This window comes from Simochromis diagramma, unplaced genomic scaffold (genome assembly GCF_900408965.1).
Source record: "Simochromis diagramma unplaced genomic scaffold, fSimDia1.1 OVJJ01000618.1, whole genome shotgun sequence".
Taxonomy (NCBI): Eukaryota; Metazoa; Chordata; class Actinopteri; order Cichliformes; family Cichlidae; genus Simochromis; species Simochromis diagramma.
This window is the reverse complement of record NW_024387423.1, coordinates 360,164-385,808: the sequence shown is the minus strand read 5'-3', so window position 1 is coordinate 385,808 and position 25,645 is coordinate 360,164. Positions and strand designations below refer to the sequence as shown.

The 25,645-nt window shown below is 39.7% G+C and overlaps 1 protein-coding gene across 3 annotated transcripts in view; it reads left to right on the top strand.

Moving 5' to 3' along the window:
- snrka (SNF related kinase a) overlaps nt 1-25,645 on the top strand; it is a 51,004-nt gene that overhangs the window by 9,323 nt on the left and 16,036 nt on the right. For all 3 annotated transcript variants that reach the window (XM_040013285.1, XM_040013284.1, XM_040013286.1), the window contains exons 3-4: nt 8,463-8,604; nt 21,004-21,216. In XM_040013285.1, the coding sequence (XP_039869219.1) occupies nt 8,463-8,604; nt 21,004-21,216 (355 nt within the window). The remainder of the gene's footprint in view (nt 1-8,462; nt 8,605-21,003; nt 21,217-25,645) is intronic.

Genomic DNA, 25,645 nt, shown 5'->3' with positions numbered 1-25,645 from the left:
AACTTCAGTGGATATTATACATGGTTATGCTCAGGATACGTCAGCCCATTTCTACTGGAAATGCCTTTTGGTTAAACTTTTAGCAAGGAATTTCCATTTCCACTGTTAAATTTTTATATAGCTGTAATGCACATAAAAACAGCTGCTTGTTTAAGTGAAAATACATGAATGGGTTTTTTTTTTTTTTGCGCTAGTAAAGTTGTGGAGTTGTATTTTGTGTCGTGTCAATTATATCATCAGTTATATTGTTATCGCAAATTTTCAAATGTATATCGTGATAAATACTTTTGGCCATATCGCCCTGCTCTACTTTACAGCATAGTCAGTGATTTATCAGCCAGAGGCAGAGATGAGCGGCACAAACCAGACCAGGCTCTGCATCAGTGTCTGTTTTCTGCTTCGCTTTGAGATGTTGCCATTTTCTTCTTACTTGGGCCATCCTCTGTACCTCTGTTAGCTCCTCCTCTCCCACCCACCTCCTGGAGAACAGGAGGTGGGTGGGAGTCCTACAGCAGGCAGAGCTGGCAGATGTCTGCTCTGCTTTCGATTCAACAGGTCTGCTATTAATACACACACTGAAAGGGACAGTGACTGTTTGGCTGACTTATCCAAAAGTTCACATCCTAGATAGAGCGGCAAGAGTGTATTGCATCTGGCCAGCACTTGGTGAGCTAGTGAAACAGTCAGCTGTGTTCACATTTGTTGTCAGTATATCTTTCCACTGCCAGCTGACACCCAATCTGCTGTTGTTCTTAAGAACAAACTAAATAAGGAGTTAGATGTGGCTATTTTTTTTTAAGAAGATAGATCGGAGGAGATAAAGAAAGGAAATTATGTTAGCCTTAGATCTAACCATAGATATACCTCTTAGATTAACCATTATCACTGCAGGATTCCACTTTAAAATGGACTCTTCACCCTCCTGCCTTTATTATTGCTTATATATATTTTGTAATATATCTATATCATGGCTAAAGCACTTCTGGATGGATGCAAACTGCATTTCGTTGCCTTGTACTTGTGACATGTGCAATGACAATAAAGTTGAATTCTATTCTATTCTAAAAAGAGCAGAGAGCAGGCATCGAAAGGGGTGATTAAGTGTAATTATGCCTTTCAGTCATCCATGACAAAATGGAGGTGGGTGCTGTTGTGTGCAATGAGGCCTATCATTCCAAATCATTGCAGTCCACTGTGTAGCCTACTGGCTGCTTGGCACGCTAATTGACTAGCTGATATGTAGACTAACACGTTTGTGGGTTAACTTTCAGGCAAGCTAGTTAGCTTGAATTTTGGTTTTGCTTCAAGGCTGTACGTTTCTGGAATTATATAAAGGGGACCAAAATTATTTTCTCCTATGCAGAATTACTGGAATGGTTTCTGCAGTTCTGAATATATTAATGAATTGTTACACTTTTTCATCTAGAAATTTTTTTGCATTAGATGTCTAGACAACTGGTCGCTAGGGCTGGGCCATATCATACCATTCACAGTAATGCCGGTATAATGTTGGGAAACGATAAGAAAATGAAATATCGCTATAGAATATGGGTAAAATGCGCATGCGCAGTGCCTTTGTTTTCATACGCACATGGCGGCGACAGAGAATGAGAAGGGCGAAAGTGGATCGTTGAATGAAACGGATGAACCAGAACTGGTTTGTAAAAATGCTGCAACTTCATTGCTGTGGAACTGGTTTAGCTTTCGTCCGTCAGATACACAACAAAGCACTATTTTTGGTAGACCACGCTAGCGGGCCGTTGTTATTACCGTGGTTTTTGAAAAATACGGCACACTTAAAATCTGAAAATCGACAGTGCCCCTTATAATTCCGTGTGCCTTATGTATGAATTCTGGTTGCATTTACTGACCTTGAAACGATTTTATGTCGTACACGGCGCTCGAAAATCTGTCAAATGGTTTAGTGCGACTTTGCTAAGCTACGAACTGCACCGCCTGATGGATTGTCGGAGCATTACGGCTATCGTAAGCAGGAGCCTCGCGGAGTGATACGTACTGTGCTTCAACATAATATTACCGTATTGTGCGTGTATAACCTCTCTTTAAGTTTTGTGGATATTATACATGGTTATGCTGAGGATATGTCGGCCAATTTCCACTGGAAATGCCTTTTGGTTAAACTGTCAGCAAGGAATTTGCATTTGCACTGTTAAATTTGTATATAACTTTAATGCACATAAAAAAACAGCTGCTTGTTTAAGTGAAAATACATTGATATATCGTTATCGCAAATTTTCAAATGTATATCGTGATAAATAATTTTTGGTCATATCGCCCTGCTCTACTAGTCGCACATGTGTGACTACTTGGTAAAGCATTCAGCTGTTTCAGGTTGTCAGAGTCTCAGTTGTTTATCCTTTTCATGTTTTTAACTAAGAGTACAGTGGCACCAAGCCACTTAACAACCTCAGTAACATTGTGGACTCTGTAAAGATAATCTGATATCAACTTAAAGGTTCAATTTGAAACATTTTTTTTTTCTCCTCTTGGATCTATATGATATCAAAAGTATGGCCATCTCAAGCACACACCTCACTGTGTGCAGCCCTAACCATCTGCTCTTTGCACTCTGTGTTTATAAGGAGCAGCCAATTAGAGAAATGTTACCTTAAGAGGAGAGGGGCTGAAATGGCTGAAGCCAGAATGAAGATTAAATAAATAAAAGACACCAAGATTAAATAAATGATATGTAATGATAATTCAGATCATGGTTCAGAATCAAGCCAACTACTCTTAATAGGTAGAATAAAAATATGTCAGCTTAAAATTAACGTAATGGGCCAGCTGTGAGTTATAAGGAAGGTTTTACATACAGGTTTAGTGCTTTTGACCTTGTACACCACAGATTTCTGAAATTAAGAGAAAATCACAAAAGGCATAAAAAGGCAACTAATTGACGCATCACTGTATTTAACTTAGCTAGAATCAAGGACATGAGTTAAGACTTATTTGTTTTCCTCTTCTAGCACAGTCACATTTAACCCTTGTAACACTGAGACGCTGCTTTGCACTTTCAGCCCGAAAATATGCACATGATGCATAAGTCTGCATAGTAATTTAGCTTATTGTTCTTGACAGTTTTGTCAACATTGTCATTATTGTGAAGTCAAGTACTTAATCATTTGACTGTTATTATTAAGAAAACCTTCAAACCTTTAAACCAGTTATTACAGTATATCTCAGCCTTGATGTGGTTCAGTTCCTCCTACTAGTTCTCTGGCTGCTGTCATTTCAAGCTGCTTGGTGGTTCATCAGAGTAAAACGGCTGAATGAGAGGAAGAGATGCCAAGAGACACAATCTCACAACCATTAATTAAAGCATCATGACTGTAATACAGAGAGAAGGAGGAGATTGCACTATGACTTTTTTCTTCTTTCCCCAGTAACCAACAGAGTAGTGGATTGTGATGGATTCCACAACCAAACTGGTTGTTTTTTGAGTTGTGGGCCACTAGGTCACGTAAATATTGTTAAAACATAAATAACATTAAAGACAATTGTCATTCTCCAAGTAAGTTCACTTACAGGAGTGATTTAAAGTAACGTTTTTCTAGAAATAATGACCCTGTTTGAAGTTGGGTGAATGGCAAAAAGTGACTTGAGTGTTTCTCATATGTTTGGATTCTGTGGTTTATCAGGCTTTTTGGTGTTGCTGAATTGAATTCCAGTGAATTCCTTCTTTTTAACATGGTGGTAGTCGGGATTTGGAGGGGGACTTGCACACTGACCCAGAAATTGCAGCATTCCTTCAAAATGCACTACTCTTTCTCTTGCTTTCTGTATGTGTTTTTTTGTTTTTTGTTTTTTGTTTGTTTTTTTTTTATAAAAGGCATTAAATTATTTAAATAAAAATTCTAAAATGTGTCTTCACACTTACTTGGCTGGCCTGTATGTAGGAAGCACTGAACTTGAACTGAGGGGGAAAAAAGCAAGAAAAGGATACAGTGACCACATATTTAGGTGATGCACTGGTCTACAGTGTGGAGCTGCAGCATGTCTGTATGTGACAGAATGAGATCTCTAGCAGATCACCAGCTGTCATCTGGAGTGCTCTTTCTACTCTCTCTGCCTGTAAGTGACAGGAGCATTTATGTTGATGTGATGAGCGCACACGTGTATGAATCTGAAGGATTGATGAGTGGGTGTGTGTGCTCTTCAGGTTGACAGCTCTATACATGTTGGAAACCGCCTGTCTGTGAAGGTGATCGCAGAGTTTTTGTGATGTTTTGAGTGGTTGTGATGTTCTACGTTTTCTTAAAACTAAACTGTAAAATATGTGGTGTGTGAAGAGTGTAGTTGGCTTTGGTCTAATTGGGTCACCTTTTTGTCTTCTAACTATTTAGAGGCCAAAGGTGTCATCATTTTGTGTAGCATGGTAACCTTGGTTACATATTTAATTGTCCTTCTATGGTGGGTCACTGGAAAAAGAATTGTTTACCACTGGTTGACAGTAAATCAACAAAGTGACTCTCTTCAGTATAATTTAACTGTCATTTCAAGGTTCAGTTGTTTGAACAGATCAACTCTCCTCTGTCAGGAGACAGAAACCACCTGGAGAGTCAGACTGTAATAAGGTAGTAATAAAGCATAATAGGAGCATACTAAATTGCTGTGACTCAGGTAGTTTTTCAGTATTTATTGAATCTCATTGTGACCAGTGTTAAAGGCTTCTCATGCTCTGTAACTACAAGAAAGATGCTGCACTCCTGAGAGAGAAGGAATAAAATACTACTTTGTAAGAACTTCATTTTAAGGCTAATGAAATCTCTTTTCATGCTTACTGAAATATCCAAGCTTAAGTTTGAGAAGCATTCATAGGTAGGAAAAAAATATATGTATGCTTTGCAGCCTAGCAGCAGCAGCTGACATTTCACAAAGTTCACATCTTTCAGAGAGTGGGCCTAATTAAACAAGTTCCTGAAGAAAATTTTGGGTGTTTAGACATGCTTTGACTTGGACAAGACAAATCCACATACTCTGATCAAGCACCTGAATAAACCTGAAGTGTATTTCTAAGCACGCCAACCTGTTTATTTAATCAGTCTTGAAACACATTGGCACACGGTTTGGGAAAGACAAAAATAATGTATACTGTCATCACTGTAATGTCATACATGGAGGGAATTAAATATCACATGTGTAAGGCTTACGAGTAGGTGTGTATGTGTGTGTTTGTGGGGGTTCATGGGAGTGGGGTGTAGCTTTTCTGTAGATCAAGCGTGTCAGTCAAGGAAGCCAACACATTAGTCATTAATGATAGAATAAATAAAATACTCTATTGGAAACTCATTGTGAAAACATTTTTTAATAATCCTTGCCATGTAAAATCCAAATGGGTATCAGGAACAAAGGAAATGAACTAGGCCTCAAGAAATGCAATCTGAGAATTTTCTGTCATCTTTGTGGGTTTTTTTTTTTTTTTTTTTTTGGGACTGACACGGAAAACATATAAAGGATCCCTCTGATCCTGTGTGTGTGCCAGCACGTTGAGATCTAATTGGTACATCGAAAAGTGAGCTTCTGCGACCAAGGTTAGACCAAGCTGAACTTTCTCCACATCCATATCCTGTTAATATTTCAGCAGAAGAGGAGACACTGCTACAGGCTGAGAGAGAACTCTTTTATGGCGCTAGCATACTGCAGATGTGGGCACATTAAGGCTGTGATATATTTTATAGCAGAGTGCAACATCAGCCTCAGCGTTTGGGATGAAGACCTCTTTGGTGCTTATAATGTAGAGGTACATATTGTTTTAGCACTTTATACTCTGGCAGCTTTTTGGTCCATTAACAGGGCTCCAGTAAAATGCTTGATCTGCTTCTCTAGTTTAAACAACTCATTTCAAATCAAACCACTGCAGGTACTTTGTAAATGGTTTTAGACACACAGTAATTGCACTGATGCATTTTTTTTTTCTTTTTTTTAAGGAGAAATGTTCCTGTAACACCCCATTTGTTGGGCTTTAGCAGTGGCTCGGTGATACATCACTTTTTCAGAACAAATGCCATCTGGAAGTCAGACAGGAATTATCCTCTGAAGTGCTACAGAGCACTCGCCCCTCCCAGTGGGGACTCTACTCTCATAAGACAACCTGCAACTGCACCGCTGTCTGCTGCTGCTCGCACACTGAGCTGGGAGAGAGCCATGGATGGCTCCTGAAATCAAATGTGATGGATGGTATCAAAATGCATACCACAATAATTAGACTCAGTATTCAATCAGGCAAGCTGTTTCTTCAGAAAGTTCCTCTTAAAGGCACTCGGCCCTCTCTGTATGGCCATTTGGTTAGTTTAATTATACACAGCACTCCCTAGCCTAAGGCCAAATCTGGAGTGCTGATAGTAGCCCAGCAAAGCTGAGTCTCAAGATGCACCAACTCACGGCTGTCCGTTTGAGTTAAAAACATTTTAGAATCAGTTTGAGTTGTCATCTTTTTTTCCTCCAAAAATAGTTTTTGTTGGGGATTTTTTTTTTTAAATTTTACTATCTGGCATTTTTTCTAGCACATCATCAAGGCTCCACTCTGCCAAACCATTTGGTATTGAGGGCAACTATGTGTTTGAGCTTAATTAGAAACTTACTTAAAAATCCTCATCATGGTAATTACTTTAGGGCTGCCAATATTTGATTAGAGATTCTGTGATGTCTCCCTCGCTCTTCAGCCTAAGTAAGTTGGCCCTGTTTCTCTGCTAAGTGATAAAAATGTTACACATTAATGCCCAAAGCTTTGCATGTGTTTATACGGGCATGGCAGGACATGCAGTATAAATACTGTATGTGTGTAATGAACTTGGCTCAAACATCTGCCTCTGTGTGTGCCAAACAAAGTTGAGAACATACCGTACTATACGGAGTGACAGGACAAGGTTTATTGTCCTAGCTCTCTATTCGAGGCTGTTTCTCGTCCTTGACTAGTGAACCAAAGGCTGTGTGTATGTGTGCATAAATGTGTCTTTAGTTGCATAAAGTGTGTATGGACCGGTGCTTCTGCATGCTGACAGTTTGCTTTAACTCGGTGCAACTAGCAAGTGCAAATTTGTACACTTGAATAAGCATATGCATAGATGAATTAACATGACTTTGATTATGCTGTTAGCACACGTGCACTGTTGCTTGAGAACATTGAACATGAGCTTGTTTTGGGTTTCAGTGACATTTTGTTTTATGCAAGCAAACCAGAGAAAATTAGGATTTAAATTGCAATTGGGAAAATGCAGTTTTAAATTGTCTTGCATTATCCAGTACAGGGTGTAGTTACATGGGCCGGGACACTAGGGGGTGCTAATAAAATAATGTGGTTATGTTCTATTAATACCTAATAGCATACAGTAAGAGGAAATAAGGCACTCAAACATGCTGATTAGAAATGTCTAGGAGAGAGGTGAAAGCGACAGATGGCTGTTATCCCGCTTCTGCCTCCATAGTGCCAATCAGCAGCAAAGGGAAAATATTTATTTATATTAGAGATATAAGAATGGATAGATGGATAGATGGATTGATGGCGATATAGATATGGGTAAGCAGATAGTTGGTTTCTTTATTGTTTTATGGTTTGTTTGCATCATTTGGACATTGCTTGGTTTTGATTTAAATTTACTGAGGTCTTATAAAGCATTTGTTGTTCTTAAATGGTGGAATTACACTCAAAAAAACTGACTGCTATCTTTGTACAAAGTTATACAGAAGTATAAGTTGTATAACGTGTGGAGACGACGGGTGAAAAGGCCTTGGAGGAAGACTTTACTGTACTTCTCACACTTCTGTCCATCACTGTTGTTTACCACACTGGCTGAGAACATCTTAGTTCCTTTAATTGTCTGCTTGTTTCCGATCAGTGGCATCGTTTCCATTGCAGTCATCTTTTCTCATGACGTAAGAGGGTGGAGAGATCAGGGGGAAAACACGCTTGTAAAATGAGATGTCTTCCACACTGGAGAATTATTTGAAGCGATGTTAATTAGGGACGATGGCTGAACAACAGGATCAGCATGTCATTGGTTTTTAATGTCTCTGTAGCATTTTTCAACAAATACACTACAGATGTGCTAGATGAAAACACTGGCACGCCACAGTCTCTGTTTAGACTTGGTACAGATAGAGGTTTTTTTTTCCCCCCCCCTCTTTCACATGCTTCAACTTCTCCACTTTCTGACCTTCCACCTGCACTTAGTTTTTAAATATAATCCATATCATGATGTCGTAACTAGGTTTTGTGTGATTATTCAGCCTTGGATTCAGTCCGAGAGGACAGATATAGTTTAACAATACATTTGACACATCTGTCGTAGGTAGCACACGGCTGTGGATCAGAATCGCATACCGCCATATTTGTGTCTGAGAAATTGATGTGTTAATAAATGTCCTCGTAATATTGCACCTGTTAATACCATGATAAATGTCACCCAGTCCTAAGTCTGACCTCGTGTCTTTCTCTTCCTCAGATATCTGGAGTCTCGGTGTGATACTGTTCATGTTGGTTTGTGGCCAGCCACCCTTCCAGGAAGCTAACGACAGTGAGACCCTCACCATGATCATGGACTGTAAATACACTGTACCACCTCATGTCTCCAGCACCTGCAAAGAGTAAGTAATGCACAGCATTTTTCTTCTTTCATTCTGCCATTTGAAAGCTTGTGTGTGGTCCTTTTGCTTGCATACAGAGATGGATCGAATGGGTTGATTTTCAGTATTTGCTGGTTACACTAGAGGAAATTGCAGTCAGTCACTGGTTTGCTATAAGATGGTGTACAGAGACAGTATATAGCTCAACTTGTGCCTTTTTTTCCCCTCAAATGTTTTCTCATGCCTGGGCTTGACAGTGTTGTGTTAAAATCTATGGAAAATTAGAGACAGTGCATCCTGCATAATGCTCCACTGTCACATCTTTTGTCAGAAGGTAAACTGTGGGATCTCTGCTGCAGCTGGCCACTGAAATTAGGGCCATGTTCAGGAATAAGATTAAGTTTCAGTGACAAAGGTGAGTGCATATACACTGCAACAGGAAAGCTGTGAGGTTTTGACTGCAACCCAAACCACATCAGGTTGGTGGAAATGTCATATGCTTCCTGCATTAAGTAAAAGGTTGTATAATCATCACTAAAATGGAGCAACAAAGCAACATGGTGCTGAGAAAGAGTGTTAGACTTCTCAGTTAAAGCTTTGTTTTTGAAACCACTCTCAGATTTGTCAACAGCTTACATGTAAAAGGAAGAAAAATAGTACTCTGTTTCTCCATCCAGACTAGAACAGGATCAAAGCTCGGCTCAAGGTTAAACTCTTTGGGGTATTCTAGTCCTCATTTGAAAAGTTTTTTACTTTAAATCTGAATCTGATCTTTAGTCATCAGCAGTGCTTTCACATATAGAACACAGGAACTGTTCACGCCCTGCATTAACATTTGTCTTGGATAGACTATAAAAGACAGTACATTTGACTGTCAATTGTATTTTGATGTATCAGATACAAAAACAACTTTTGTTTTTTGTTTTTGTTTTTTTTAAATTATCCCAGCTCTTATTAGTGTCCCTGCTAATACAGCAAAATTATAAGCTATCTTCTATATAGTTTGCTGAGTAGAGGTCAGTTAATTGATTGAAACTGTCATCTGATAACTTGTTTGGTGCTTTTTAAGTGACTTTATCAGCTCAAATTATGAACATCATCAGATTTGTTACAGCAGCTGGCTGACTAGAGCTGGGCGATATGAGATTTTTTTATATCACGATATGTTTTTTTCATTTCAGGCGATAACGATATCTATCACGATATAAGCCAAATAACTATATTTGTAAGATTTAAATGTGCCGTTGCTCACAAGTAAAATGTGAAATAATCAGCAGCTTGTTTTTATTTAAATATTTATTTCCCATAATAAGTTCAACAGGGTAGATGTACTTAAGGAACATGAGACTTTTTCAGATAAATAAAGGCAAATATTGCAAACTACACAAGGCAGCCGCTAAAGCGTTTAAGTTTCAAAATAGAACAAACAAAACAGACTAAATTGTCAATTCCACTTAGAAACAAGATATTAATTCTAAAAATAAATCTTAGTTTGTTTTACAGAAGAACAGACAAAACTGACTAACTTTTGTCAATATCAAATAAACTGAGAACTAAAAGGAAATTCTCAATCTCTCCTTGTTGTATAGCTGAGCTTTTCAAACAGTTTTAACAGTTACTTTAGTCTGACAAAAGCCGAATGACGAATTAGCGCTTCCAGTCAGAGACTGAGGCTACGTCCACGGGTATTTTTGAAAACGGAGATTTTCCGTTTTCGTTTTAAAAAATAATCCCGTCCACACATAAAGGCAGAAATGAAGGAAAACGCTGCTATGAACATGCCAAAGCAGCAGGTGGCGTTAGATTCCTAACCGTGCAGAAATGTTGGCCAATCAGAAGTCTAGAAGCCTCTGTGGGAAAAAGTAAACAAAGCTGGGGCATAGAAGCAGAACCGAGTCGTATGTGTGGACGGACAGTAACTGTGTGTATATGTAAGCATTTAAACACTGCAGAGAGTAGAATTAACAGTAACAGTCTTGTAGAAATTCATTTCACCGAAACAATAACGTGGCGCACAGTGTGACGCATGCACCAGTTTATTGTATTTCCAGACTTACTTTCGGCACAATTTACAGTGCACGCTACTCTGTTTTTGTCAGACTTGAAATAGCCGAAATACCTTCACACTACGGAACTTCTTTGGCTCTTCCGTTCGACAATCTCTCCGGCATTGGAACCATCATCTGTTTTCTCTTCGGTCACGCTCGGTTGATTTTTCTAGTCGGCACACTCATTTCCTCCATTACCCGCTGGCTGCTTCCCAAACAAACACACGTGCGGCTTGGCACTTGTGCTGTACGTAACAAGTCACGCGACGTGACGCTGCGGCTGTGATTGGTTCGGCTCTGCGCTACTTAATTTGGATTGGCTAACCTTTTTTTTTTTTTTTTTTTTTTTTTCTTTAAGAGGACAAGAGCGGCGAGGTCTATCGGGATAGCTTAATTTCTCTATCGAGTAAAAGTTATATCGCGATACATATCGTTATCGTTCTATCGCCCAGCTCTATGGCTGACCATGTCCTCCTTTAACTAAATTTAGTCTAAAAGAAATGCTAGTTTGCCAAATAATTTCACCAGTTAACTTTATTCATGATAGTATCATGACGCTTTTCTTTCCAAGCTCCTTATACTAACTTCTGTATAATGGCTAACACAGGGGTCAGCAACCTTTAACACCCAAAGAGCCATTTGGACCCGGTTTCCACGCAAAAGAAAACACTGGGAGCCGCAAATACTTTTTGACATCTAAAATGAAGATAACACTGTATATATTGTTTTTTACCTTTATGCTTTGTGTGAACAACTAAGGTGTGTTGCTTATGAAATCCATGAAGTGCTACAGAGAAAATTACATTTTATTTATGTAATTAACACATTTTGAACTCTTAAAGAAATATAACAAAAGGAAAGACACCCAGCTGAACGAAAATGATCCAAGTAGCAAACAAAAACTGCTGTGAGCCGCCCCTTATATCACCTTTGGGCTTTTGGAGCCTTGACCTGGCTTTTAAAAAATTATTGAAGAAAAAAACACTAAAATTCTGCCTAAATATGTATTTTACCTGGTTAATGTGTGTGGCGGGGCGTGGTCTGCAGCGCCACTGCAGGGGAGGCGGACGCACCTGAGCGGCACCCACAATCACGCCTCACCGCCTTAACGTCTGTGCTATCTATGCTGTTGTGTTGGTGTGTGTCGGGCTGTGAGCTGAAAAGCTACAGCGTTATGCGTATAGCAACCGTGTGTGAAAAGTGGTCAATAAAGAGATGCTGAAAAGCGTGTTCATGGAAACATCGTCGGGTCTGCCGTGATATGTTTATAATGGGACTTCTGCTCCTGAACCTCTGCGCACAGCGTCTGCAAATCGGAGCTGTACGAAGTCACTTTCATCTTTACGCAGGACTGTAAGCTGTCATCTGTGAGGCGTGAGCGGCGTTTGTTTTTAACATAGTTCACGGTGGAGAACAGCTGCTGACATAATGTGGATCCGAAGATCCATAATTGGCCTACCTGGGGTTGAAAGTCTAGATAAATTGCACGGCGTTTTGGCGGGTACACCGGCTTCCGCGAGTGTGACGCTTATTTTGAATTATCAAAAAATAATAAAATATAATTTTATTTTTATATTTCAATATCACAATAATCTTCCAATTTAGAACTACAAGTTAAAAAAAGAACTAACATAAATAAAATACACTTCAGCTAAATACTTCTATTTGGCCTTCTAATTTATTTTCCCAAACCACGCGGAGCCGCACTATAAGGACTAAACATGGCGGCTCCGGAGCCGCAGGTTGCCGACCCCTGGACTAACAGAACTGATTGTAGGAATCAGTAAATCATGTTATGGCAGAAGGTAAAAAGGTATGACTAACATTATGTTCTACAGTAGTAAACACATCATGAATATGTAGCATATATGTGTCTTTGCTTTATTATGTCTGTCACTTTTTCCATTATACTGATATTCAGCTGTATAGTATCTATGCTGCTCTACCCATTTGTCCAAATCATTTCACACAGTACATCATAATCGTGCACAGCAGTCTTCTATACATCTTATCACTGTGCAATCCAAGCTGTGTGTGTTGATAGTTTAGGATGTCATCCAGTTTGAAATACCAGCCTCACACCTGAAAATGTTACAGACCGGATGGACTGAAACTTGCTTCTTCCTCTTCTGTCCCAGTTACCTTACATGTCTGACCATGTAACAATGTGTGTGTGCCAGTTTCCCCCTCTGTCTGTGTCTGTGTGTAGTCAACATGTTGCATCTCTGCTTTGTAAAAGCCTTGTAAAAGTCTACTGTTGGATACATCAACTTGTACAAAAAGTTCTGTTAATGTGAACCAGTAAGCTGATAACATTATAAATAGGCCATGTTGTCAGTGTGGAATGTAGGGCCACCCCTAATCTATAAAAACCTGTTATGTCAGTGGTATGTCATAAAACAATCCAGTTATTTCACCTGCAAAGCGAAAGCAAAGTTCACATAGTATTTCATCGACTCAAAGTTGATCTCTATGCACAGTATGAGTCACACCTAATTATTCTCATCAGGAAATGGAGCAGCAATTAATCACCAAAAACTTATAAATACACCTTATGGTCTTTGACTGTGACTTTGGAAACTGTGACTAATTATGTAGCAGTCACTAATCCAGACTGACAGACTAGCAGCCGGCTTGTCCCTTTTATAAAATGTTTATTTATAAAAAATAAAAATCTCATTTGAGCATTTTGCAGCTTCATCGTCACAAAAAACAATTGAAATACATGAATGAGTTCACCCACAGTACCGCCAGTAAAAATACAGCATGTCGAGCTAAACTGGAACAGGAGAAGAAAAAAATGTATGCTGTGATGACATAGTTCTATATTTTGGCAGAATCTCCAGAACAATGGTGCTAATCACCGCACTACCATGCTGCCTCTGTAAAAGATAATACAAAGGTTTAAGTGCAGCTTGATGTTGCCTTACAACACATTATTACTTTAACATTAACACTGATTAATATCGAGTATCAGCAAAGCTGATCAGCAGACTTGATCATCTGGGGGTAGGGATGGGTATCGTTTAGGTTTTATCCGATACCAGTGCCAAACCAGTACTTTTGAAACGGTGTTGGTGCTTAAACGGTGCTTAAAGAATGGAGAACACAAACTTTGTCCAAAAACCTCTCATATGCGCTCTTGTTTTATCCATTGTTGTGCATCATAGCCTAAAAAGAATTGTTTCTGCACTGGCTGCAAACATAGTCACCACATGTGTAGGAGGTGAAAACTATGATGTTCCGAAAACTTAGATGGCCGTTATAACACCAGATGGGCAGTCATGTACATCTGAGGTGACACAAGGAGAAATGGGTGGCTTCCAAGAACACAAGAGATGGCATTGTGCTGAAAACATTTTCGCAAACAAACTGCACAAATGATTATTTTTAGACCCAGGAAATAAATGCTTATCTCTTCAGAGTCGAAGGGGAGATGTGACTAGATTGAAATGCTAAGCTGAAGCAGCTGTGTACAATCTGATGGGCTTTGATTTAGAGGAGAAGAGCTGGTTGCCACACACAGAGTCTAAGGGTTATATTTTTACAGTGTCAAACTGGTGAATTATCTGCCCGTGTCACAGTTTAGCATTTCTAAATGCTTCTTCCTTACATATTATATATTTTGTTTCTACAAACAATTCTGTCAAAATTGCCAGTGAGAATAGTAGTCATGCTGCTATGGAAGCAGCTGTTACTCGTGAATATAGTTGTAAACAACTAGTGTGGTTGATTATTGGTATAAGAAAATGAGAAGTAAAAGGGGAAAAAAAAGGAAGAATCACATACACATTGTTGCAAACCTGATAAAAAGCTGAAGTAGCTGCTTTATTTCACCTTCAATGAATCTTCAAAGTTTCGTTTGGATTGTTTTGAGTTCATTAATATTTGACAATTCACCATAGTTCTGTTCTAGTTTAAAGAAGTTGTACACAAACTAAGCAACCTAGTGCTGTAAAATAAGTCTGCAGCTGTATTTTAATCACATTATTAAGACCATGATAACAAAAGACAGTATCAGATCATGTGTACGTCATCTTTAGAGCCACTCCAAACCCTTTAACTTACTCTGTAATATCATTTTGTAAAACAGAGTTAAGCTCAACTTCAGTGTTTTCACATGGGATTGTCGATTTTAAGAGTAGAAAAGGTGTGGAAAGCTACTCAAGCTGTTAGCTTTCTTAACAGCTTGTCAGGCAACACATTAAGAAAACATTTATCTGTTCCTTTGTGCTGGAATTAAAAGAATGAAGTTTAGTCTCTTGGGTGAATATATGACTTCTCTTTCCAACAGTTTCTGACGTAAGCGAGGACTACTGTCAAATAAAGGAACACAGGGAAGTTGTTTTTTTGACGGCTCAACCAGTATTTGCTTTCGAGACTGGCTTTTTGGCCATACTGATGTAATAAAAAAAGTGGTTACTTTTTACTGTGCACTTGCACACTTATATAGATTAATAACATTTCTCTTTTAACATGCTAACTGAGGCCTGTAGAGTCAGAGATGTAGCTCTTGGGGTTTTGCAGTTTTTGCTTTGCTGGGATGTTTATTCTTGGAAAGATTGAATGTTTCATGCTTGCAAATAGTAGAATGATAGACAAACGGCCGTATTATTGGCCATATTATTGGCCATATTATTGGCCGTATGAGGCAACTGTTGTTGTGATTTGGCGCTGTATAAAAAAATTGAATTAAATAGAACCCATCTCAGATTGATGAGCATGTGCTTCTCAAAGGTCATTGCTGATATCTTTCCTAGTTGCCATTGTGTTAGCACACACCTGAATGCTCCAGACTTGCAGACTGTCAAAACTGCTTGTTTTTTACTTCTCAGTCGTAAAAGGCTGATGAGGTATTGTTGTCCCCCTCCCGGGCAGGTGGGCAGACAACATGGACACCCAAGTTTGTGAATGCGATAACTAGAGAATGAAGTCACATAGGTGTTTCAAATTGATACCATTAGCGCATCTACTAAAATACTTTGAAAACTTTGAATCTCAGTGACCTTGACCACAGAAAATCTAGTCAATGTGGTAACGACTGTTTGGTTTTTTTTGTTTTGCTTTGTTTTTTAGAAATGCTCACGCTTACTGATGATCTGTTAATGAAGTGTATTTGATTAGCAGCATAGAGCTGCTACTTACTGCTTCCACAGGAATTAAAAGTAGTAAGGGTGGACTTAGTTATTCACCCTTCTTTGGCATTTTGTCTTAATTTTTGTGGTTGAATATGTCATGTGGCATTGTTCATATGAAGTCGTATTTACGTCATTTTAAGACCTGCTTGGGACTAGATGATTTTTTTAAATTATGTTGTGTTATGTAAACTTAAGTGAAAGAGGATCTACTTTCTTTTTACCATGACTGTTTTACTTTTGCGCCCTTAGTTCATATTTTAAAGTCTTTCCTGTTCTACTCTTTTACCTCTCTGACAACTTTCTGACCCCATTTTCCACTAGACAATGAATCAGCCACAGTGTATGAACTAACCTCTTTTAATTAAAGAGATTAGCATTGAAATAACATAGTTTCACTTGTGTCAGCTGCTTCCTAATCCCTTACATCTCTTGGTAGAATTCTTGTACTGAACAGTGATTCCAACTACACATGCTTGTTTCTGTCCTTTGTGATAACCAGTGTAAATTAGGTGCTGACAGTTTTGATAGGCATTTCTAACATTCATCCTGGATAAGAGCTCTCCTCTCCTCACTACACACCTTTTTCTGGCCTGCTTTGTGTGCCACCACGCTGGATCATCACAGGGCTCCACATTTTACTTTTTCCATTTTGTCTGTTTGTTTGGATGCACCTCTCTTTGTGCTCTCTATTCCCTGTTGATGCACCAAAATGCATTTACATGCCACAGTTAATTAATTATTCACCATCTCTCTTTTGCGATCCCTCCTCCTCCATCTGAGCTTTTGTTTGTTTTTGTAATCCTTAATTTTAGTTTCTTGGGATTACACTGAAAATAGTGCTTGTTTTATATGCCTACCATCCATAACGTCTGCCTGCTTCCTCCCATCAGCCTGTACAAACAAAGCTACTGTAGTTCTGGTCTGTCTGATAGCTTAAGCTGAGAATGGCGATTGTGTGAACTGCGTGAGTTGCTGAGAAACCGAACGCTGTGTTTCTTGGGATGCTGATTGTTACTGTGTAAACTACATGCAGATGATGCATCAGGATTGGTGTTTAGTCAGTTTGCTCCCTGTTGATTTCCTTTGTTTGAATCTGGAGGAGTGCTCAAAATATGCATGCATGCATGCATATTTTGATGTTCATTTTTTTTTCTCTCACAACCTTTTTCATGCTTACACGTTTTTCTGACACATGGGTTTGTGGTATCTCTCACACACTCCTCCCCAGAGAATGTGGGGACTAGCTTTTATACACCACTGTAAGTGTGTATGTGTGTAATCTGTAGCAGGAGAAAGAGCAGGCAGCTTTGTGTGTCTGCAATACTACACAGCCTCTTTCTGTATAGGCCCCAAGGGAATGAGAGAAGGAGCAGGAGGCATGGGACAAGACAGCAATTTGTAGGGAAGTGCTGGTTAGAGCAACACATACAAGTTCAGGAGGTCAGATGTTGTTTTCTTATGCTGTAATCCCAGTGGACTGTGTGTTATTTGTAAGATATGGTGTTGAAGGCACAATCTTCAAATGCATGAATGCTTAGGTTTGGGGCATGTTATGCAGTTTCAATGGGCCTTACACAGCAAGCACTTTTGAACTTTAAAACCATGCTCTTTACTTACAATGTTTAAGTAATTATGTATAAAAATCTAAAGATGATTGTATGAGATAATGTGAATGCAGCTCTTGGTCATCCATTTGAACTCTCTTCTTGCTCCTTTTAACAAAGTATTTTCAGATTGATTGCCCTTCATGAATATAAACCTGTTTGAAATTTGCCATGGTTAACATGAGCATCCATGATTGGCACAGTATATATTTGAAAGACAAAGTTTAATATGATACATTCATTCACAAAAATATCCCACTAGATGTGGCAGACGACCACTCAGTGTAAGGTTTATGCCACAGCTGCCATAGTACTGGTAATCATCAAAATGTTGACATCCAGGAATCTTCAGATTTATTGTTTTATAATAATTTTACAATAATTAAAAAAAAAAAGAACATATTATTGTTGACATTGTTTTGGGTTAGGATGAAAAATGTAGTTATTTACTTCCATTCCTCAGCAGAAAAGAAAACGTTTTAGTGTTTGAATGTTATGCTTGATTATTTCTGATGCGTTCTGGCTGGGTATAAAACAACATTTTCGTGTTGTCTTGTTCTGCTGTTGGATGTGTTTTTTAACCCAGTGTGTGTGCATGAACTGTTACTACTTTGTAATGCACTGTTGCTTTCAGTGTACTGCATCTTTCTCCCATCAACCGCTCCTGTTGCTGCTGCTGCTGCTGCAGCTGGATTTGGTCTTCAGGGAGCCTTGCTAGCTCTGACTAATCCTCAGAATGACAGGAAGCAGAGCACTGCTGTGCCCAGCTTGTTAACCTGTAGCCTCCACCACCATGGTCTGTTCATTCTTTGCTGCAAATAAACTTGGGAATTTGATAAAGTTGGGAAAATGAAATTAGTGAAGTCTGAATGAGATGTAGTGCACTGGCTGGGTTGCACAGTTGAGTCTGTGTGTGTCACAGAGTGTGTACGTGTGTGTGGATGTCATCAGCCTTATGTCAGCAAAGAACGAGTTTACTTCTGTGTCCTTGCTCCTTTTTTTCACTCTCGTAACTAAAATCCTACAGCTACCCCAGAGTTGTCCCTTGTTGTGAGTCAAGAATCTAAAAGTTCAAGTCATGTTATGCTCGCTACTTGTACTCAGTTTGTGTTCTGTCATTCTTCTCCAACTACAACATTGCTGCTGTTTCTCTGAGCATTGTTTTCACAGCTTTTTTTCCTTAGTTTCCATGGCATTTTTGTTCTTTCCCAAAAAATCAGACACTCAGACTGCTCATAGAAGGCCAATCTCTGAAGTGGTGTTCCCCCCCCCCCCCATAGAATTCTTTTTTCTGTGCTCTGTAACATCAGCACCATGGTTCTACAAAGGAGCAGCTCAGTTCAGGGTTATAAAGGGCGTTCATACAGGAAGTTTCTGTTGTCACCAGAAACTTAGTAAGTCAATGACATCAAGCAAGTTCAAGGGATGACAGGTGAACTAACTGCTGGCAGTGGGCCCTGAGTTCAATTTTTCTCATCCTTGATGCAAATGAATGAAGCAACTAATGATAAAAACAAGGGATACCATATGAGGGGAGATTGTGAATACATTAGGGGGTTACCTTGCTAACTGGAGCCAGAAATGAGCACTAGTGACCAATATCCAGCTACAAAGTGATGTTTAATGAATAAATTGGTGAGAGTGGCAGATGTACTCTGACCCAGTTAATCAGGAAGTGTGCATGTAGTCTGAAGGTGCTACACAGCATTACAAACTCACATCTACATCTTGCAACTGTGTACTGTCATCAGGAAGCAGCATCAAGAATGTGGGATACTGTTGTCCAGGTGCTGTTGATATTCCACAGAGGAGACAAAAATGGAAACATAATTTCTTTGTAATAAAGTGAATGTTAAAAACAATGAAACTGTTAACGGCATTCATTGTCTTTGCTTCTTCCTCTTTGTGGTGAACTTCACGGTTGCTCTCTTTCCTGTTTCAGCTAACGCTTCACTAGTCTGCTTTCTGCCTATGCACAGCATTGATTTGGACAGCATACAGATGTGTCTATACATCCTATACAACGAGTGAATTCCCAGAATCGCTTTCTTTGTTTAGCCAAAAAGCTTGCTACACACACACACACACACACACACACACACACACACACACACACACACACACACACACACACACACACACACAGAGTGTAGGCCATTTATATGGATACACCGTAATAACATGTGAATGGTTGGTGATATTAAAGTCCTGTTTGTGGCGCATTAGTATATGGTGTACTTGGTTTCAACGTAACTTTATTCTTTCATGAGTTATTTACAAGTTTCTCTTTGTTCACAGCCATTGACATGTCGAAGAGGTTAACACGTGAGGTTATATAGATAGATAGATAGATAGATAGATACACAGATCATCTGTAATCCTTCTTTTCTCTTTTTGTTTATATGTATGAAGGAAAAACTCTTAATAAAAAGGCCTTGTTTAAAAGAGCTTGAAGACAACCATCTGGTGTTCTACACCAGTGCAGACATTGTGCTGAACATTATTAGACATCACCCTAAAATGTGTGTGGGAATTTCCTTCATTATAAGGGTTGTATTTGTAGGAATCTATTAAATTATGCACAGTAACCACAATCCCACACTGAAATTCAAGCCCTCTGTATTAATGTTAGTCATCTCACTAGATTGCAAATCCCATCTAATCCTGTTAAATTGCAATCTCAGCTTTCAAGAGTGTCATTTGTGTGGAATTTAAGCTGCCAGCTGACCAGCTGTAGTTTGACATACCCAGCTCATTCAAAGCAAATCTCAAACACAGTCTGTCACTCTACATCATCTGCTCCTCCTCTCCACACAGAGCATCACATTACTGACGCAGGCTAAACTGTACTGAGACAACCAGTGCTGAACCCCGCAAGAATGAAGTGTCCAGCCACAGTGCTGCTGGCACTTCTACAGAACGTCTTGCAACAACAAATAAATCTAAAACAAACTTAAGGAAAAACACCACCAAAATTGAGTGTTGTGGCATTCTTAACACTAAACAAAGCACAACGCTTGTTCTAATAGGTAACCTAGCACCGGCACAAGGGACAGGTGGAGTTCAGCACGCAGATGGGTCCAATCTGATCCGGCAGCATCTGTATCTAATCACATAAAACAGCCACTGAGAGACGTGAAATTCTGGCCCAATAACAGCTTCTGATACAGTTTAATTAATTTCCCCCCATTTTCTATTTTATTTTTTTTATTTCTTCCTTTGTTTCACAAAAAAGAATTACGTAAAACTGAACAATTTTAAAGTCTTTCACTTCTATTTATAAACATTTAATATATGCAGAATGAATGTGTCACATTAATAATTAGCTACTCACATTGATAAACCTTCACAACAGGGACCTGGCTAGTGCCAAGAAAGGGCTGGAGATGAATGCGCAGGAGCCAGATCTTCCAAAAAAGAGCAAAGGGTGTGCCCACTGTGGGTGAATCGTGTAAATGTACCTAGGTGGTTCACTCAGAGAAAGTCTGTGTGGGAAACTTTAGGTGTTACAATTTGAAACTGTTAATATTCAACTAGTCAGAGACCACTTGAAGCCATACTTAAAGTGATACTTTAACCGGATTTGATTTAAGTGTGTTTTCCCCTCTCTCCTTTTCTCATTTTCCTCAGTCTGATAGACCGCATGCTTCAGAGGGATCCCAAACAACGAGCCTCCCTTGAGGAGATTGAGAGCCATGCCTGGCTGCAGGGGGTGGACCCATCCCCAGCCACCAAGTATAGCACTCCCCTGGTCTCTCACAAAAACCTGTCAGAGGAGGAACATAACAGCATCATCCAGCGCATGGTGCTGGGAGACATTGCAGATCGGGAGACCATAGTCGAGTAAGTTGGGCTTCAGCTTTTTCTCTGGTGTTTGCACAGTGAAACCACAACAGATCCAGGGTGATATAATCACATTTTTATAGGGTGTTCTCTGCTCTTAGTGATCACTCAGAGCACAAGTCATTGGAGTCAACTTTAAAGATTTTACTGATGAGCATTTGTAGATGGGGGAGCTGTTTGCCTTTTTAGAACCTCTTTTTATAAAATGCTGTTCAGTGAACCCTTAAATGTTTTGGCTGCACTTCATTTTAAAAGTAGGTGATTAAGGGGAAATTGTCTCTCACTTCAAAACTGATATCATTTGCAAACTCATCAGGAAACCTTATTTGAAACGGAACTCATTAGACCAACACAAGCATCATCAGTGCCGATTGATGCTTTTTTATTTTTGAGGAGGGGGTCAATGAACAGATTAGCCTATAACTTTTGAAACTTTAATAAAAATGACACCAACGGCACTAAGCAGTCTGCCATTGTGAAACCTGTTTCACTTTAATGTACAATTGTACAAGGAGCCAACTAACACAGCACGCATCAGCACAAAGCCCAGAGCATCCTGACAGATGTTTAACTCAAAGAAGCATCAGCTCGTTACCTTCCAGCCCTCAGAGAAGCCTGGTGTGTGCTTACATACTGAGAAGCAGAACGTAAGAGGAATTAAACAGAACATCTGTTGATTTCAGAGTCAGGATTTCAAGTTCACACTTGTTTCTGACAGACTTGCAGTTCACTGCTACCTCCTGCTGTGAAGATATTACCTGTGGTGTGATAGAGTAAAGAAGAATATCTCTGTATGTGTGGGGATGCTAGCCTTTGAAGAGAAAGAGGCATTGAGAGTTTTTGTTGTTGTTGTTGATTTAAAGTTGTATATAAATGAAGACCTTGCCAGCAGAGTTCCACACAGTTATGATGAAGCTTATCAGCAACGGTTAGGTTTCTAAGTATGTGGAGATGTTCCAAAACATGCAAATAGACTGGCATATTTATAAGACTTTTCTAGACTAATTGACAATTCAAAGCATTTTAGACCACAAGTCACATTTATTCTTGCATGCATAAAGTGTTTTATTCTATATTTCACACCCACAGGTGCTTTAGTACCAGTTAACCAACTCCATGTCTTTGCACTGTGGGAGGAAACTGGAATACCTGGAAGGGTCCCTCGCAGGCACAGGGATATCTGTAAACACCACATAAAAGTAACCCAGCAGGGGTCAAACCCCTGGGTAATACAGTGCTCGGTGATACAGTGTTAATTCATACCGGTGCTAGTTTTAATAGCTTTCTACTGTGTAAAGTTGAGCCCTGAGCGTTACATACGTTAGCAGGAAACAGATCATATTTGGTGGTACCCAAATGCAACATCAGTGTTTTGACTTTTCTCTATGCCAGGGATGGGGAACTCCAGGCCTCAAGGGCTGGTGTCCTGCAGGTTTTAGATTTCACCCTGGGTCAACACGCCTGAATCAAATGGTTAGTTCATTACCAGGCCTCTGGAGAACTTGCCATGTTGAGGAGGTAATTTAGCCATTTAAATCAGCTGTGTTGGATCAAGGACGCATCTAAAACCTGCAGGACACCGGCCCTAGAGGTATGGAGTTCCCCCACCCCTGCTCTATTCAATACTGAGTTATTGAAGCACTGTCAGATCAAGTTCTTTGTTTCTATGAAAGCTGCAAATATTTTCTGTGTTTGTAGGGAGCATTGATTTCTGATGGATGTGTTGTGTCAGTGTGTGTGATGTTGTTACTGCAATTAGGCTTTAATCCACACCCTCCACTCTCCTCTTTCATGAGTTTCATGCAGCATCAATCTGCTGCATGAATCTTCTAAATCTAAACACACAGTGAAAGCGAAATGGTGATCAGGCAAAAACTGAATGACATTCTATGAGTGCAAGGGACTACGGGTGAAATGACTGCAGGCAACATGAAGTGGGTGGGACCTGAGATAAATTTGAAAGTGAAGAATACTGTTGACTGACATCATTTGGATAGTCACCTAGGCAACCGGAGTGTGGAATGTCGACAAGCGACCTGCCATTAGCTTCAAAGCGATGTGTGACAAATAAATGGCTTCTAATGTGGAGCGCCGCTTTAACAAGTGTGTTCATTCAGTAACAGCCCTGACAACAAGATTTGAATAACCTTTAATACACTCGATTAAAAAAAAAAAAAAAAAAAAAAGTAGATGCAGCACATTTATTAACAGAAATAGCCAGAGGAAATTACTATTTATTTATTTTTATAAATTAATGCTGCAGTTAATGTAGTGTTATCAGTCTGCTTTAACACTGATAAGGTGCAGACAGATATTGGCTTAGGTGCATCTTTGCACACTGAGTAATGAGAGATGCTGTAGATGTAAGTGGTAGGTGGTAGGTTAAAACAGAAGGGAAAACCTTCTAACGGGAAGAGCAGTGGAGGAGCCAAGGAAGTAGAAAATATAAACTCACGTTGTTAAAACTATAATTTATTTACAAGAAAACACTAAAATACTCTGGCCAGGTAGAACATGAAATTAAAAACATTAAAACAATACAGCTAAAATCCAGTGGCCTCAGCCACGAAGATAAAGTCCAATAAAAGTCCAAACGGTGCAGAAACCGGCAGCATCGTCACCGTCCTGTCTGCCTCTTCGTTCTGATGCCAACTAAAAGGAGAGAGGGGCAGCAGCAGTCACCATTCTTTGATTCCACCGGAGATTCGTCCTACATGGGACTGATTGGGACTTACCCCGGATGGACAGAGCTCCAAATTCTGCCTGCCACTTTGCTGTGCTTCACACGCATAGCCATGGTCTCGCCGTCCCAGGGACATAAGGCGCCATCCCGCTGCCTCTCAATCCCTTGCCATGGGCCTCTCTCACCGAGGAGCTAGCTGCCCTCAGCACCAACACAGACCGCTCTGCTCATCCCTGATCACTCTCTCCAATGCGCAGTTGTCTGCGATCTCCAGTCCCGTTCTCCTTTGCCGCACGCCCTGGTCAGCTGCCTGTAGCCGGGCCTCCGTGCTGCTCTGCGCGGCCGTCGCCAACCCCGGTTACCACGCCATGTTTCTCCTGATGTTTCTCACGCTCTCTCTCCCTATTATTGAATAGCTGTGGCGAACCCTGATTGGTCCCAGGTGTGTCAGATTAATAATCAGGAGGGGCGGTGGAATGGGCATCCCCCCCCCGGAACAAATCACATATCAAAATAAAAAAGCATGCAATAACCCCGCAAAAATAAAACACTACACACTAATAAAAGATAATAAAAAAATAAAACACAGCACTACATGCAAGGAAATAAAAACGCCAAGTTAAATTGTCCATTCCACCCTGTGACATCTTTACAGTGTACTGCAAGTCTACAGTGGAGGCAAAGCTGTAGCATAAACCTAGATTTTAAGCTGAACCTTAGGCTGTATCCTGATGTGCACAGTCCCAGAAATGAAACTATAAATCACAACAATGCAGACCTTAGTGGGTGTGATTGCTCTGTTTGATTGTAATATGTACTGTATATTGATTAGCACCATGAGACAACGTAATGTAAAAGTGTATATTTATGTCTAACTTGTTCACCAAGCTTATGCAAATTCTGATGGTGTAGACATTGGCTCTTTTTCTCGTTTTAACCACGATTCTAAAGACTTCTCTCCTTCCTTGGTGTCAGTAAAAGGATTGGTTGTTCAAGGTTTATTAGTTCCAAGTCCGACATGTACATGAACTTAGTTTTTGTGGTGAACTGTAGATAAAGCTAGACAGGGAGAGACACTGTACAACCTGTACCAGCAAAAGCACGGAATCACACTCCATGTCATTCACACACAGCAAAGAGTGATCTGGCTTACAGTAATCCACATCAAAGAACAAAGTAGGCTGATACCCATTGAATACATAAAACCATTCTAAAATATATGTACTTCTTTAAACATTTTCCTGTTGTTTTGAGCTGCTTTGTGTGAAATTAAAATTAGTTCAATATAGTTCTGTAGAACTTGACCACATGAGGGGAAGCTGTTACTGTGAAACGGCAGTGTCACTGGCTAATGATATCTCAGTGATGTTGTTACCAAATGCACTGCACTGTGTTTCAGAAGCAACTCTTTGTGCCGTGTCCCTTTTCAAAAATTCCACACCCATCAACTGCACTGCACACAGTATACGAGGAAGGGAAGAAATGAGACACAGGAAAGTCATAGTGTACCAACAAGTTTCAAAGACCCTTTATAGAATACATGGCCCATTTATGAAATTATGCAAGGGCCAGAACAAAACCAATTCACTTACTCTTATGTCATAGATGCGCACCCTGTACATTCCCAGGATTACTCTGACAACATTGCCTGTTTTAGTGTCTGGTTGTGAATCTCAAAGATCGTTCTGCTGTCAGAGGTGCAATGTAAATGTAGAGAACTCATTCCTCTGAGCCAGCGTCATCGTC